General features: G+C 42.0%; 1 protein-coding gene across 1 annotated transcript; it reads left to right on the forward strand.

Moving 5' to 3' along the window:
- The first annotated feature begins 3920 nt into the window (after positions 1-3920).
- LOC127342326 (beta-glucosidase 22) lies at positions 3921-11370 on the forward strand. Its single transcript, XM_051368260.2, has 13 exons — positions 3921-4248; positions 4337-4412; positions 5882-5934; positions 6285-6360; positions 6450-6521; positions 6985-7072; positions 7338-7596; positions 8034-8149; positions 9526-9746; positions 9851-9873; positions 9952-10039; positions 10325-10415; positions 10904-11370. The coding sequence occupies exons 1-13, from the start codon at positions 4114-4116 to the stop codon at positions 11109-11111; spliced, it is 1506 nt and encodes a 501-aa protein (XP_051224220.1). The 5' UTR covers positions 3921-4113; the 3' UTR covers positions 11112-11370.
- Positions 11371-16699: the final 5329 nt, after the last annotated feature.

Raw genomic sequence — 16699 nt, forward strand, 5'->3', positions numbered from 1 at the left:
TACTTATCGTCTATATGTACACCGCTGAGCTTCACCCATTTGCACCGAAACAAAGGGACCTTAAAAGTGGGTCCATAGTCAAGTTCCCATATCTCCTCTATGTATCCATAATATGTGGTGGTCTGCCCATTCTCGTCTTTTGCATCGAAGCGGACACCACTATTTTGGTTGGTGCTCTTTTTATCTTGGTCGATCGTGTAAAATGTATTCCCATTTACCTCGTACCCTTGGAATGTACATATGTTCGAAGATGGTAACCTGGCCAACAAGTACAGCTGCTCTACAACAGTGGTGTCCACTTCGATGGAAAAGATGAGATGTCTTTGCAACCAACTGCCGAAGGTATTCATGTGTTCACGTGTAATCCATGAATGGGGCTTGCCCGGGTTTATTTCTCGTAAAACATTCTAATGTTTCTCGATGTACGGAGCCACCAAGCTGGAATTGTATAGAACTGTGTAGTGTGCTTGATTGAAAGAAATCTTGTCCCTGCACACCGTTGCTTTCCTTCCTAGTGTGCCTTGTCCAGTCAGCCTCCCCTCATACCGAGATTCAGGAACACCAATCGGCTTAAGGTCAGGAATAAAGTCAACACAAAACTCAATGACCTCCTCAGTTCCGTAGCCCTTTGAGATACTTCCTTCCGGCCTAGCTCGATTATGAACATATTTCTTTAAAACTCCCATGAACCTCTCGAAGGGGAACATATTGTGTAGAAATACAGGACCGAGAATTCTAATCTCTTCAACTAGGTGAACGAGGAGGTGCGTCATAATATTGAAGAAGGATGGTGGGAACAACTCGAAGCTGACAAGACATTCGACCACATCTTCCTGTAATCCTGACAAAGTTTCTGATCCATTACCTTCTGAGAAATTGCGTTGAGGAATGCACATATCTTCACAATGGCTAGTCGAACATTTTCTGGTAGAAGTCCCCTCAATGCAACCGGAAGCAATTGTGTCATAAGCACGTGGCAGTCATGGGACTTTAGGTTCTGGAATTTTTTCTCCTTCATATTTACTATTCCCTTTATATTCGACGAGAAACCAGAAGAAACCTTGATACTGAATAGGGCTTCAAAAAAGATCTCCTTCTCTTGATTGGTAAGAGCGTAGCTGGCAGGCCCTTCAAACTTCCCTGGATGATTGTTGTTTCGTCCTTTATGATGTTCCTGGTCCTCCCGTGCTTCTGTTGTATCTTTTGTCTTCCCATACACGCCCAGGAAACCTAGAATATTCACACAAAGATTCTTGGTCAGGTGCATCACGTTGATTGCAGAGCGGACTTCCGGGACTTTCCAATATTCTAGCTCCCAAAAAATAGATTTCTTCTTCCACATGGGCGCGTGTCCGTCAGCGTCTTTCGGAACAGGTCGACTACCTGGACCCTTTCCAAAGATAACATTTAAATCCTTGACCATGTCAAATATATCAGCACCACTACGGGGAACAGGCTTCGGACGGTTGTCTGCCTCGCCATCAAAATGCTTGCCTTTTTTCCTTAAGGGATGCTTGCGCGGAAGGAAACGGCGATTGTACGGGTACACAACTTTTTTGCTTTTTTCCAAATATTTACCTTCAGTCTCATCTAAACAGTGTGTGCATGCGTTGTATCCTTTGTTCGTCTGTCCTGAAATGTTACTAAGAGCAGGCCAATCATTGATGGTTACGAATAGCAACGCTCGTAGATCAAATTCTTGCTCGGTGTGCTCATCCCACACACGTACACCTGGTTTGGCCCACAACTCCAAAAGTTCATCAACTAATGGCCTTAGGTACACACAAATGTCGTTGCCGGGTTGCTTTGGGCCTTGGATATGCACTGGCATCATAATGAACTTCCGCTTCATGCACAACCAAGGAGGAAGGTTGTAGATACATAACGTCACGGGCCAGGTGATGTGACTGCAGCTCTGCTCCCCAAAAGGATTCATGCCATCTGTACTTAGAGCAAACCATAAGTTCCTTGCCTCACCTGCAAAATCCGGGAACTCTCTCCCGATGTTCCTCAACTGCCGACCATCAGCGGGGTGCCTCAACATCGCGTCTTTCTTACGTTCTTCCATGTGTCATCGCAACAACTTGGCATGCTCTTTGTTTCTAAACAAACGTTTCAACCATGGTATTATTGGAGCATACCACATCACCTTCGCAGGAATCCTCTTCCTGGGTGGCTCGCCCTCAACATCACCAGGGTCATCTTTTCTGATCTTATACCGCAATGCACCACATATCGGACATTTATTCAAATTCTCGTACTTCTCACCGCGGTAGAGGATACAGTCATTAATGCATGCATGTATCTTCTGCACATCTAATCCTAGAGGGCAAACAAGCTTCTGTGCTTCATATGTACTGATGGGCAATTCATTATTTCTTGGAAACAGCTTCTTTAATATTATCATCAATTTCTCAAATCCCGAGTCAGTCACACCGACCTCTGCCTTCCATTTCAGCAATTCAAATATGCTACCCAGCTTTCTCTGCCCATCTTCACAACCTGGGTACAACAATTTGTGGTGGTCCTCTAACATCTTGTCGAACTGCAACCTCTCCTTATCCGTGCCTCGGTCTCTTCTTGCATCAGAAATGGCCTGACGAAGATCATCATCAACAGGATCATCTGATGCCTGTTCTTCACCTCCTTCTTCTTCATTGTCGTCCATTGCGGTATCATCGCATTCAGAGAACATAGATCGGTACTGGTCATCATTATCTTCTTCTTCATCGCCGTCTTCCATCATAACCCCTTCTTCTCCATGCTTGGTCCAAACATTATAGCTGGACATGAATCCAAACCGAAGCAGGTGGCTCTTAATGTCTCTTGAGCAAGAGTAATCCTTCTCGTTTTTACATTTTAGACATGGACAGCACATAAAACCTTACTTCGACTTGTTGGCCTCGGCCACAAGCAGGAAAGAATTCACGCCCTCTCTGAAAGCGGGAGCACATCGCTTACCGTACATCCATGGATGACTCATCTGCATCATAAGTACAATTATATATGTATCAGATGCAATCACCTTGCTAAAATTAGTATTGTACGGACTATGTACATATATACGAGAAAATAGTTGCTAACCTTTTAGGATCAAAAAGAGGAGAAATCTTATCAAATAAAATCAAGTGGCATCCCTCTCACAAGCATTCCATCAAACACCTCTTGTGCACATGTAGAAAAAATGAGGTGGGGGGACTGGCTGCGTGTCTATATATAGGCATGGCATTACGACCCGCGACAAAAGGGGTGCCGACAGGAGGCGCCAGCCCTCGGACCCCTTTTGTCGCGGGTCGTAATACGGCCCGCGACAAAAGGGCGCGACAAAAGGTCCTGCCCGCTCCAAATCGCTTCGGAGCGACGTGGCCACCCCATTTGTCGCGGGTGCAGGCGCGCCCGCGACAAAAGGCTCCCACGAAAGCCCTATTTTCCACTAGTGGGTCCTGCCAGCGCTAGGATCGAACTGGCCGTGGAGGATGCCGGAGTTCGTGGACCTCATAGAGGACGAAGAAGAAGACCAGAAGTATAGACCTCGGTCTCGGCCCATTATTTTAAATATTTTTTCTCTTTCTTTAAGCTATGTAAATTACCTCTCCTATCAATGAAAATATTCAAAAAATCCGTTGGGCCGTTGGGGCAGGTCCTGATCCATTTTGTGTCCACGATCACGGACCAAAATAGATACTTTTCATGTTCGAAATGTATCCGGACCGCTAGAGATACCCTAAGACTCAAAAGTCATAGCAAAACTTGTGCTCCATAAGAAAATTAGTAAACCCATAAGTAGCAAAAAAGAGAGGAAATGAGATAGCATGTAAACATGCAGTACATCCAAGCCACACGAATCCTATCCGGGCGGTGTCGCTAGTATGCAGCAGAAGGAAGGAGAACCTACACGCACGCATGCGCCGTAGCCAATGGACCTACCACTCCTACCAGCCGCAGAGAGCGGCTTGGCTTCGCTGGTCACACTCACACCACGGATCATACATTGTCCGTACGTTGCACACCCGACTAGCCGAGACTCCGAGAGAGCCAGCTGAGGCCTGAGGATAGCAGTGGCGCGCGCGCACGCACACGTGACGGTTACCGTGTTCGTCGACCAAGGATCACATGCTGAGGCTGCTGCGCGTCGTTGCTCCGCTCCTCGTCGCGGCGGCCGTGGGATCGGCGGCGAGGAGCGGTGAGATCAGCAGAGACGACTTCCCCAGGAGCTTCGTCTTCGGGGCCAGCACATCGGCTTATCAAGTGAGTTTGCAAGACGACGACGACGAGCAATGCTTGCTACATCGATCACTGACAATCGTCCGCGGCCGGTTTCGGCAATTTCTTTCAGTGGGAAGGCGCGGCGGCGGAGGACGGCCGGACTCCCAGCGTCTGGGACACCTTTGCTCACGCTCACTCCGGTTCCGGTACGCAAGAACAAACACGTTTCGGAACGAACAAAACATGTCGGATTTTTTCTCGGGTGTGCCTACGTCTCAGAAAAGTGCAACTACAGTTTAAAAAAAAGTGCAACTAGATTCAGTTGCACATTTCTGTCAGAAAAGTGCAATTGCACTTTTTTAACAGAAAAGTGCAACTCAAAGCACATTTTTGTAAGTGACTTAGACTTAAGAAAATCTCCGTTGACTGAGACATAGCAAAACCGTTTTTTCTCTACCCATTTTCATATGAACAAACAAGTTGCCTGGCCCCACCGAGCCTCCTCCCGATGTCGCGGCGGCGGCCTAAGTCCTCCACGGGCCACCGGCGAGGCGGCGACAGATCTCTTGTCTTGCCCCTCCTCGCCGTCGTGCTCTCCTCCGCGCAACGCAACTTCACTACGTCACAGTGCGGTCTACCCCAGCCTCCGATGGCGCCGCCCGACCCCCACCATCCATTCTCAGTTTCCCACCCCACCCACACATCCACACCGCAGCGCCAAGGGCTCGACCATGGAAGCCGCAGCTTCCACCTGGTCTCGTCAGGCGGACACGAGCTGTTACGGTAAGCGCGCTTTGTACTGCCTGATTCTCAAACATTTGTTGAACTGGGGATTGCTCCCGGTGATAGCAGGTTAGCAACTACCGCTACAGTGCTCTCCATTGCTTTGCCCAAGATAGAATAAGAATTGGCATGCTCAGCTGTTACAGCTTGTTGCAAATGAGGCATATCACATACTTACTGTTATAATCGAGATGCACAATAAACGAAGAACGAAAAATAAAACACTGCAGGGGACACGAGATTTTAACGTGGAAAACCCTTGCAACACACAAGGGAAAAAACCACGGGCGCCAGCCAGCAAAACTTCACTATTTCGGTGGTGTTTACAAACGCCGTGGGTGTACAATGATGCGACGAAACCCTAGCGGCGGCTTACAGGGAATATATATAGACGGTGGCAACGATCCGTACCGCGGGGGGCGGCAGGCGTCCCTGTAGGGCACGACGTATGGGCTAACTTCTGACTACGCTACGCTTCGGCCCAAGCCTCGCTCCGCTCGTCAGAAGTTAGCCTCCCTTTAGTATATGAATTTGGATCACAATATAACACTTACTATTACCTCCGTTCGGAAATATAACCGTTTAGCTTTCTAAAAAAGGCTTATATTTTCGAACGGAGCTTTCTAAAAAGATTTATATCTTGGAACGGAGGTAGTACATATTATAGAAAACTTAGAGAGGGTTGCAGCTCAGCATCATTCTTGTAAATTTCCTGTGGCCCCAAATCATAGTTGCTCTAGTCGCCATACACAACCGTGAATCTCCTAGGGTATTCGCCGAACCTAGATATGTTCAGGTTTTGGGTTAATTTGGGTTCACGGTGGAAATCGAAATAAGTGGATTGTGCATATAACCTACGAATCACTCAGTGCTCACAAGTTCTTCAATACAGGTGATGATCATGTGAGGTGCGATGTGGCAGCTGACGGCTACCATAAATACAAGGTGCGGTAATTTATGTTATTCAGTTCTGCCACCCTTAATTGGCTTCTGTACTCAAATGCTCATGTAGTTTCTAAGCAGAACTGTGCATAACAGGCTATCAGAGAGAGAGGTTGCCTTAGTATGGTCCATTTTTAGATGGAGTGGGTAGTTGGTGGCATGCCCCCTTGGGGAGAGATGGGAGGGTACTTTGTAGGTACTGACTCCAAGAAAATGGTAGTTATAGTAAATATTTGCTTGGGGAAAATTTGGATGATATAAAAATCATTCGCTAACAAGGCATGGCAAAAATTAACCAATCCTGGTAAAATGTTGTATGCTGGCTGGTGTATCATTTCTCATGTTTGTTACAGGAGGATATCAAATTGATGAAGGAGACTGGGTTGGATGCTTATAGGTTCTCTATCTCTTGGCCAAGAGTTATTCCCAGTATGTTTTTCACAAGCTCGTGTCAAAGTTTCATTGTTTAGTTGGTTTCTTAAAAGATATAATTCTGATTACCTTTCACATGTCCATAGATGGCAGAGGAGAAGTCAATCCAAAAGGAGTAGAATACTACAATAATCTCATCAATGAACTTCTTAATCATGGTAAATCTTGCATTCAAAGTTGTTTATGTTCCAAATAAATCTAATAATCATGGGGACTGCATAGCACTCCCTCTGTGGCTCTGTTCACAAACTAATGTCATTTTTGTATGCATGTTGCATGCAGTAAAAGTAGTTAGGCCAGTATGTTACCAGTAGGTTTTTTAGCAGGGCTCTACAGCCCTGAATTTCTTGAGGACTAATATGATAGGCCACAGCTTGGATCAGGGCATAAACCCAGGAATGCCTGGACTGCCAATGAACACGTCTAGTTTAAGTTACTTATCCTGTATTTATCAGTATAATTGTATTTATCCGTGTTTTAATGGTAAAAAGGATGTAAAATGTACGTGGAGGGTTATGTTGTATTTCTGATATTGAGTTAGATTGATAATAAGTTGTATTAATGAGATTGTGTTGAAGAACATCATGTACGGCAATACTTAGTATGTCTAGTATCTTGCAGGAATTCAGCCACATGTAACAATTTTCCAATATGATCTTCCTCAAATCCTTGAAGATGAATATGATGGATGGTTAAGTCCACAAATCATGTATGTATTATATTTTCATGCCTTTCATGTTTTGTCTTCATTTTTGAAAAATATCATGTGTTGGTTGATAGTATTCATTATAAAGTGTGTGTTATGCATGGTTGTGAAAAAAAATGAAAATTACAGAAAATAATTGCAGGCGTAAAAACATGCATTATAGGTCTATATTGTACAAAAACCGGATTGCTTTGCCATGCCTGTAGTTTTTATCACATGTAAATGCGTAGAATATAAGCACACTTTTGACCCCATTTTCTGTTTCCAGTGATGATTTCACAGCATATGCAGATGTGTGCTTTAGGGAATTTGGGGATAGAGTTACCTACTGGACAACTCTAAATGAACCTAATGCTTTAGTTTCGCTTGGTTATGATGCTGGTATTGGGCCACCAGGGAGATGTTCTAAACCATTTGGACTTGGTGATTGTTCCCGTGGGAATTCTGTAAACGAGCCATACATTGTAGCCCACAATTGCTTGTTGGCTCATAGCTCAGCTGTGTCATTATACAGGAGAAAGTATCAGGTACTATCTTTTCGCTAATAAATTGGTACTAAGGTATTTCTTAAGTGCTTTCTTAACAGATTGATCAACAATTTTATTCTGAATAATCAACCTACTAGTCTCTGTGGTGTAATTGTCGAGTTATTTGGGATTAAGATAAATTATTGTTTTGAATAATTGTTGTGGTCCGAAAAAGTCGGAATGCTATCTTTGTTGCTAATATTCTATGCTAAATCCTGAAAGTTACAATATTCATATTTCCCTTGGACTTTAAATATAGGTGAACTAGTTTTCCTAAACTACACCACGGACTTGATGTGATATTGAGAAATATGTAACCTATGATTTCTTATAATTCAATTTCGTCTGAACTATTAGGTAGGTCCTAAAAATCATCATGTTTCATGTGAAAGAGAAATTTGTTATATCCATGGATAAAAATGTTCTTTGTCCTGCAGACAAAGAAAAATGGACTTATTGGCATGAATATATTTATAAATAATATTGTACCTTTTACAAAATCAACGGAAGATATAGCTGCAGCGAAAAGAGCGCAGGCCTTCTTCACAGGCTGGTAGGTTGATCAGTCTGCCCTTTTTTACCTTCACAATGCCAGCACTTATTTCATACTAGTTAGATATCATATCATTTTCCTTGACGAACAAGATTCTGCTAAAGCCATGAACACCAAAGGATAAGCATTTTAGCAGCCTGCCCCAACAAGGATACATTTTGAATTTGTTCCAAACTGCCAATGAAATCTGCTTTTGAACTATGCGTAGGATAGGTAACATGTTGAGAGATGGAAATGCACTTTTGATCTCAGGTGCATATGCTCCCCTTTACCCAAACAAACAAGTTTCAAAATATTAAAAAAATCGGAATGCTTTTTTGGCCCATATATCATAGAATTGTTAGGTCTTCAATAGGCTTGTAGACCTACTTTGATACCACACAACTGTTGCATGGTATTGAAATTACAACTAATCCAATAAGCTTTTTAGTGGACGCCTTTCTGTATACTGTATATGTAAATACATGATTCCTGGAAATCTTTTCATGTCAGATTTCCAAATTTTGCAGGTAATAGCCTTGTTTGGTAATAGCCTTGTTTGTGGCCCTTCCTGCCATGGTTTCTAGTTTAAGCGTTATCTTAGTTCATTTTTCTCTTTTTACTGCTCTCAGTATATTTGTTGTGCTCACTATTTAACTTTAAAGAAAAACACTGGAAGAAGCAGCTCTGCAAGTGTGACCACTATCTTTATAATATTTATGCTTGTTAAATAAAGCGCATTATTTTGTAAAATATTATGAAAGTATGCTTACAATGTGTGTTGTTTTATTACTCCACGTGATGTGCATACCTACTGTATTGTAAATACTTGTATCGAATACAAACATGTCTCAAATTGAGTTGATTAATTGAATGGTATTTATCCAATACACATGCTTGCATTGCTATCAAGATTTACACATATTGACGTTTTTCATTGTATTTGTACAAGATATATGGTGCACATTGGTTTTGTAGCCTTTTGTGTTCTGGTCTTTTCTATTTGTTGCACTGATAGAAAATTTCTCGTTCTAATTTCCATTGCTGCGTGGAGAGTAAGCTAAATATGAAGGTTCTTGGTAGGCTCACTTTCACTGAGATAATTAGTACAATCTATTAAGCTGCATGACATTTGATGGAAGTACTTACCATTATCATAGTATTTAAGTAATCTATCAGGTTTTTAGCAGAAATCTATCAGTGTTTCTGTTGGTAGTGTAGTGGTGTATACATGTATGTTTTCTATTTACGCAACGGTAGGACACTTTTCATTTTTCTAGGGCAAACTTATCAAGCTGTGAAGTCGAATTTAGTAATTATAAATGTTGCCATGCATTGCACTGAAATGCTGAACAAACTTTGGCCCTTCTCTGAATTATATTATTTCTCTACATTAGGTTCTTGAACCCTCTTTATTATGGTGACTACCCGCTTGTAATGAAGGAGAACACTGGCTCCAAGTTGCCAGTTTTTTCTCGAAACCAATCTGAACAACTAATCAACTCTATGGACTTTCTTGGTATCAATTACTACACGATATTGCATGTGAAGGATCATCCACACGATGCTCCTAGCGATGAAAGAGATTTCATGGCTGATATGTCTGCTAAATCAATATGTGAGTGTCATATGTGCTGTATTCTGGTGACTCAATCATCGTTCAAAATTGTTAAATTCTTTACTTTAGTGTGGTTGTTCACTTCACGATTTCTCTCTTTGCAGTTACAAGCAATTCTACCACTGGGGTAAGATAAACTTGAAGTAAGTCTAGTTTTACATATATTAATGTATAATGACAAAGTGCTGATGATAGTGCTCCTCAGTTCTATGTGCCGGGTTATGGTCTCCAGCAAGTGCTTGAACATTTGAAGCAATCTTATGGCAATCCTCCTATCTATATCCATGAGAATGGTAAGTATTTTGTAACTGTCTGGTAATAATAAATAAGCCAGTTGATCTGCCAACTTTGTGTATCTTTTGTATGCATCCTGCTTATATGATCTCTAGTCGCAATTCAGATGCAACATTAGCCAATATTACAAGACTGTTTCTTCTTTCCCTAAAACATTCTTCTGTGCTACAGGAAATGTATTTATTGTGTCGACATATTCTATCCTGACTTACCAATGCCTACATATATTAATATTATTATTTAATAAACACATTGAGCACGACTTACAAAAAGTTCAACTCTAGGGTATCCGATGCATCAAGAAGTGGTATTTGATGATGGCCCTAGGTTGGAATTTTTGAGTGAGCATCTTAGAAGCCTACTTATTTCTCTAAGGTATTCCCCTTTCCCCCCTGGTGGCCATGCATTAGATTTGTCTTTTAATGATTCAACAGTTGTCCTTGTTTGATGTTATGAATCTTCAAACATTTAAGAGCCCTAACTGGATAAGTTGCTCTTTATATGAATCATAAAGCACGGAGTAATTGTATCACATAGATGCATTCGATAATCTGATATTAGTGTAATTGTAGTTCAGCACCATGTTTCCTTTGCTAAAAAAGAAAAGGAATATGTGTGGTTAGTCACAGCAGAAGATTATACAGTGGGAAATTTGCAAGCAAACTTGAGGGTCCATCTTTGGTAACTTGTAAGCGTCCCACAACGAACGTAGTGCATACTGAGCTGTTATGAAGCATGCAATCGTCATTTATTTTCACCAAAGTTCATCTATTTTTCGAATAATGCAAATTGTGTGTTTTAGGCAATGGCAGATTGGTTGACATGACAGTAGCCTGAAGAGTAACATTTTTGTTCTCACACAGGAATGGTTCGAATACAAGAGGTTACTTTGTCTGGTCGCTGATGGATTTATATGAACTACTCAGTCTCGGAGACACGTATGGGCTCTATTACGTGGATTTTGCTGACAAGGATCTGAAGAGGTACCCAAGGAGATCTGCAATTTGGTATGCAGATTTTCTTAAGGGGAGAAAAGGGTTGAGGCGCACTGAGAGATTTTCAGATCACTAGATGTCTGTGAACTGGTTGTCTATTTTCAGAACAACTAGCTGTCGATGTCTGGTGTTTAGACTGCACTGGCAGCGTTGTTTCCTTTAACACGTGAGCTAGACTCACTGATTCTTGGGACATTCTATGTAATCCCACGCACACATACACTCCTTCCAAGTTAGGGCATGTATAACAGTGATATCATAGCAATGCCACGTAAAATAAATGTTTAGGTGGAGAAAAGAGAGATTTTAAAAAAGGTGCATCTTCTCTTAATTAAGATGATCTCTTAGCACAACATCTTTCACCATATATTTAGAATGTGTTGGTTAGTAGAGATAAGACGAAAAATTACCCATTGTATTATCATGTTTTATTGTCAAATTTTTGTGGCACGTAAAGATAAGACGGGTCTTAGGGCATCTCCAACCGGCCGACCCAAACGGACGCGCTGGACCGTCCGTTTTGGGCCGTTTGTGTGGCCGTCCGGACACGCGGACAGCGCCCCGCGTCCGCGTGTCCGTTTGGGTCGCACGCGGCGCCCAACGCGGCGACCCAAAGAGACGCCACGTGGTTCGTCTTCGTTGCGCGGCACTGAAATGCTGTCCCGTCGAGGCCTGCCATGGCGGGCGGTGGAACGCGCGGGAAAGATCCCGCGCGCACCAAGGTTCCCGTGCGCGCGAAAACACCATTGGCGCGCGCTCGCGCCCAAGTTTCCCGCCAGACCGCTGATGGCGTGTAACTCACACGTTCGTTGGGAACCCCAAGAGGAAGGTATGATGCGCACAGCAGCAAGTTTTCCCTCAGAAAGAAACCAAGGTTTATCGAACCAGGAGGAGCCAAGAAGCACGTTGAAGGTTGATGGCGGCGGGATGTAGTGCGGCGCAACACCAGAGATTCCGGCGCCAACGTGGAACCTGCACAACACAACCAAAGTACTTTGCCCCAACGAAACAGTGAGGTTGTCAATCTCACCGGCTTGCTGTAACAAAGGATTAACCGTATTGTGTGGAAGATGATTGTTTGCAGAAAACAGTAGAACAGTATTGCAGTAGATTGTATTTCAGTAAAGAGAATTGGACCGGGGTCCACAGTTCACTAGAGGTGTCTCTCCCATAAGACAAACAGCATGTTGGGTGAACAAATTACAGTTGGGCAATTGACAAATAAAGAGAGCATGACCATGCACATACATATCATGATGAGTATAGTGAGATTTAATTGGGCATTACGACAAAGTACATAGACCGTCATCCAACTGCATCTATGCCTAAAAAGTCCACCTTCAGGTTATCATCCGAACCCCCTCCAGTATTAAGTTGCTAACAACAGACAATTGCATTAAGTATTGCGCGTAATGTAACTAGTGACTACATCCTTGAACATAGCACTAATGTTTTATCCCTAGTGGCAACAGCACATCCATAACCTTAGTGGTTCTTGTCACTCCTCCAGATTCACAGAGGCATGAACCCACTATCGAGCATAAATACTCCCTCTTGGAGTTACTAGCATCAACTTGGCCAGAGCATCTACTAATAACGGAGAGCATGCAAGATCATAAACAACACATAAGCATAGCTTTGATAATCAACATAACAAGTATTCTCTATTCATCGGATCCCAACAAACGCAACATATAGAATTACAGATAGATGATCTTGATCATGTTAGGCAGCTCACAAGATCCGACAATGATAGCACAATGGGGAGAAGACAACCATCTAGCTACTGCTATGTACCCATAGTCCAGGGGTAGACTACTCACACATCACACCGGAGGCGACCATGGCGGCGTAGAGTCCTCCGGGGAGATGATTCACCCTCTCGGCAGGGTGCCGGAGGCGATCTCCTGGATCCCCCGAGATGGGATCGGCGTTGGCGGCGTCTCTGGAAGGTTTTCCGTATCGTGGCTCTCGGTACTGGGGGTTTCGTCACGGAGGCTTTAAGTAGGCGGAAGGGCAAGTCAAGAGGCGGCTCGGGGAGCCCAAACCACAGGCCGGCGCGGCCAGGGGTGGGGCCGCGCCGCCCTAGGGTTTGGCCACCCCGTGGCCCCTCTTCGTTTCGTCTTCGGACTTCTGGAAGCTTCGTGGAAAAATAGGCCCCTGGGCTTTGATTTCGTCCAATTCCGAGAATATTTCCTTACTAGGATTTCTGAAACCAAAAACAGCAGAAAACAAAGAATCGGCACTTCGGCATCTTGTTAATAGGTTAGTTCCAGAAAATGCACGAATATGACATAAAGTGTGCATAAAACATGTAGATAACATCAATAATGTGGCATGGAACATAAGAAATTATCGATAAGTCAGAGACGTATCAGCATCCCCAAGCTTAGTTCTGCTCGTCCCGAGCAGGTAAAACGATAACACAGATAATTTCTGGAGTGACATGCCATCATAACCTTGATCATACTATTTGTAAAGCATATGTAGTGAATGCAGCGATCAAAACAATGTATATGACATGAGTAAACAAGTGAATCATAAAGCAAAGACTTTTTATGAATAGCACTTCAAGACAAGCATCATTAAGTCTTGCATAAGAGTTAACTCATAAAGCAATAATTCAAAGTAAAGGTATTGAAGCAACACAAAAGAAGATTAAGTTTCAGCGGTTGCTTTCAACTTGTAACATGTATATCTCATGGATATTGTCAACATAGAGTAATATAATAAGTGCAATAAGCAAGTATGTAGGAATCAATGCATAGTTCACACAAGTGTTTGCTTCTTGAGGTGGAGAGAAATAGGTGAACTGACTCAACATTGAAAGTAAAAGAATGGTCCTCCATAGAGGAAAAGCATCGATTGCTATATTTGTGCTAGAGCTTTGATTTTGAAAACATGAAACAATTTTGTCAACGGTAGTAATAAAGCATATGTATCATGTAAATTATATCTTACAAGTTGCAAGCCTCATGCATAGTATACTAATAGTGCCCGCACCTTGTCCTAATTAGCTTGGACTACCGGATCATCACAATGCATTGTTTTTACCAAGTGTCACAAAGGGGTACCTCTATGCCGCCTGTACAAAGGTCTAAGGAGAAAGCTCGCATTGGATTTCTCGCTATTGATTATTCTTCAACTTAGACATCCATACCGGGACAACATAGACAACAGATAATGGACTCCTCTTTTATGCATAAGCATATAACAACAATTAATAATTTTCTCATTTGAGATTTGAGGATTGTTGTCCAAAACTGAAACTTCCACCATGGAACATGGCTTTAGTTAGCGGCCCAATGTTCTTCTCTAACATATGCATGCTTAACCCTATGGTGGTAGATCTCTCTTACTTCAGACAAGACGAACATGCATAGCAACTCACATGAAATTCAACAAAGAGTAGTTGATGGCGTCCCCAGTAAACATGGTTATCGCACAACAAGCAACTTAATAAGAGATAAAGTGCATAATTACATATTCAATACCACAATAGTTTAAAGCTATTTGTCCCATGAGCTATATATTGCAAAGGTGAATGATGGAATTTTAAAGGTAGCACTCAAGAAATTTACTTTGGAATGGCGGAAAATACCATGTAGTAGGTAGGTATGGTGGACACAAATGGCATAGTGGTTGGCTCAAGTATTTTGGATGCATGAGAAGTATTCCCTCTCGATACAAGGTTTAGGCTAGCAAGGCTTATTTGAAACAAACACAAGGATGAACCGGTGCAGCAAAACTCACATAAAAGACATATTGAAAACATTATAAGACTCTACACCGTCTTCCTTGTTGTTCAAACTCAGTACTAGAAATTATCTAGACCTTAGAGAAACCAAATATGCAAACCAAATTTTAGCATGCTCTATGTATTTCTTCATTAATGGGTGCAAAGCATATGATGCAAGAGCTTAATCATGAGCACAACAATTGCCAAGTATCACATTACCCAAGACATTTATAGCAATTACTACATGTATCATTTTCCAATTCCAACCATATAACAATTTAACGAAGGAGAAACTTCGCCATGAATACTATGAGTAGAAACCAAGGACATACTTGTCCATATGCTACAGCGGAGCGTGTATCTCTCCCATAAAGTGAATGGTAGGATCCATTTTATTCAAACAAAACAAAAAACAAACCGACGCTCCAAGAAAAAGCACATAAGATGTGATGGAATAAAAATATAGTTTCAGGGGAGGAACCTGATAATGTTGTCGATGAAGAAGGGGATGCCTTGGGCATCCCCAAGCTTAGACGCTTGAGTCTTCTTGATATATGCAGGGGTGAACCACCGGGTGCATCCCCAAGCTTAGAGCTTTCACTCTCCTTGATCATGTTGCATCATACTCCTCTCTTGATCCTTGAAAACTTCCTCCACACCAAACTCGAAACAACTCATTAGAGGGTTAGTGCACATTATAAATTGACATATTCAGAGGTGACACAATCATTCTTAACACTTCTGGACATTGCATAATGCTACTGGACATTAGTGGATCAAAGAAATTCATCCAACATAGCGAAAGAGGCAATGCGAAATAAAAGGCAGAATCTGTCAAAACAGAACAGTTCGTATTGACGAATTTTAAAATGGCACCAGACTTGCTCAAATGAAAATGCTCAAATTGAATGAAAGTTGCGTACATATCTGAGGATCATGCACGTAAATTGGCTTAATTTTCTGAGTTACCTACAGGGAGGTGGACCCAGATTCGTGACAGCAAAGAAATCTGGAACTGTGCAGTAATCCAAATCTAGTACTTACTTTTCTATCAACGGCTTAACTTGGCACAACAAAACACAAAACTAAGATAAGGAGAGGTTGCTACAGTAGTAAACAACTTCCAAGATACAAAATAAAAATAAAGTACTGTAGGTAAAAACATGGGTTGTCTCCCATAAGCGCTTTTCTTTAACGCCTTTCAGCTAGGCGCAGAAAGTGTGTATCAAGTATTATCAAGAGATGAAGTGTCAACATCATAATTTGTTCTCATAATAGAATCAAAAGGTACCTTCATTCTCTTTCTAGGGAAGTGTTCCATACCTTTCTTGAGAGGAAATTGATATTTTATATTACCTTCCTTCATATCAATGATAGCACCAACAGTTCGAAGAAAAGGTCTTCCCAATATAATGGGGCAAGATGCATTGTATTCAATATCCAAGACAACAAAATCAACGGGAACCAGGTTATTGTTAATGGTAATGCGAACATTATCAACTTTACCCAAAGGTTTCTTTGTAGAATGATCAGCAAGATTAACATCCAAATAACAATTTTTCAGCGGTGGCAAGTCAAGCATATTATAAATTTTCTTAGGCATAACAGAGATACTTGCACCAAGATCACATAAAGCATTACAATCAAAATCTTTAATCTTCATCTTAATGATGGGCTCCCAACCATCCTCTAGCTTTTTAGGAATAGAGGCTTCACGCTCTAGTTTCTCTTCTCTAGCTTTTATAAGAGCATTTGTAATATGATGTGTAAAAGCCAAATTTATAGCACTAGCATTAGGACTTTTAGCAAGTTTTTGCAAGAACTTTATAACTTCAGAGATGTGGCAATCATCAAAATTCAAACCATTATAATCTAAAGCAATGGGATCATCATCCCCAATGTTGGAAAAAATTTCAGCAGCTTTA

Source organism: Lolium perenne, chromosome 3 (assembly GCF_019359855.2).
Source record: "Lolium perenne isolate Kyuss_39 chromosome 3, Kyuss_2.0, whole genome shotgun sequence".
Taxonomy (NCBI): domain Eukaryota; kingdom Viridiplantae; phylum Streptophyta; class Magnoliopsida; order Poales; family Poaceae; genus Lolium; species Lolium perenne.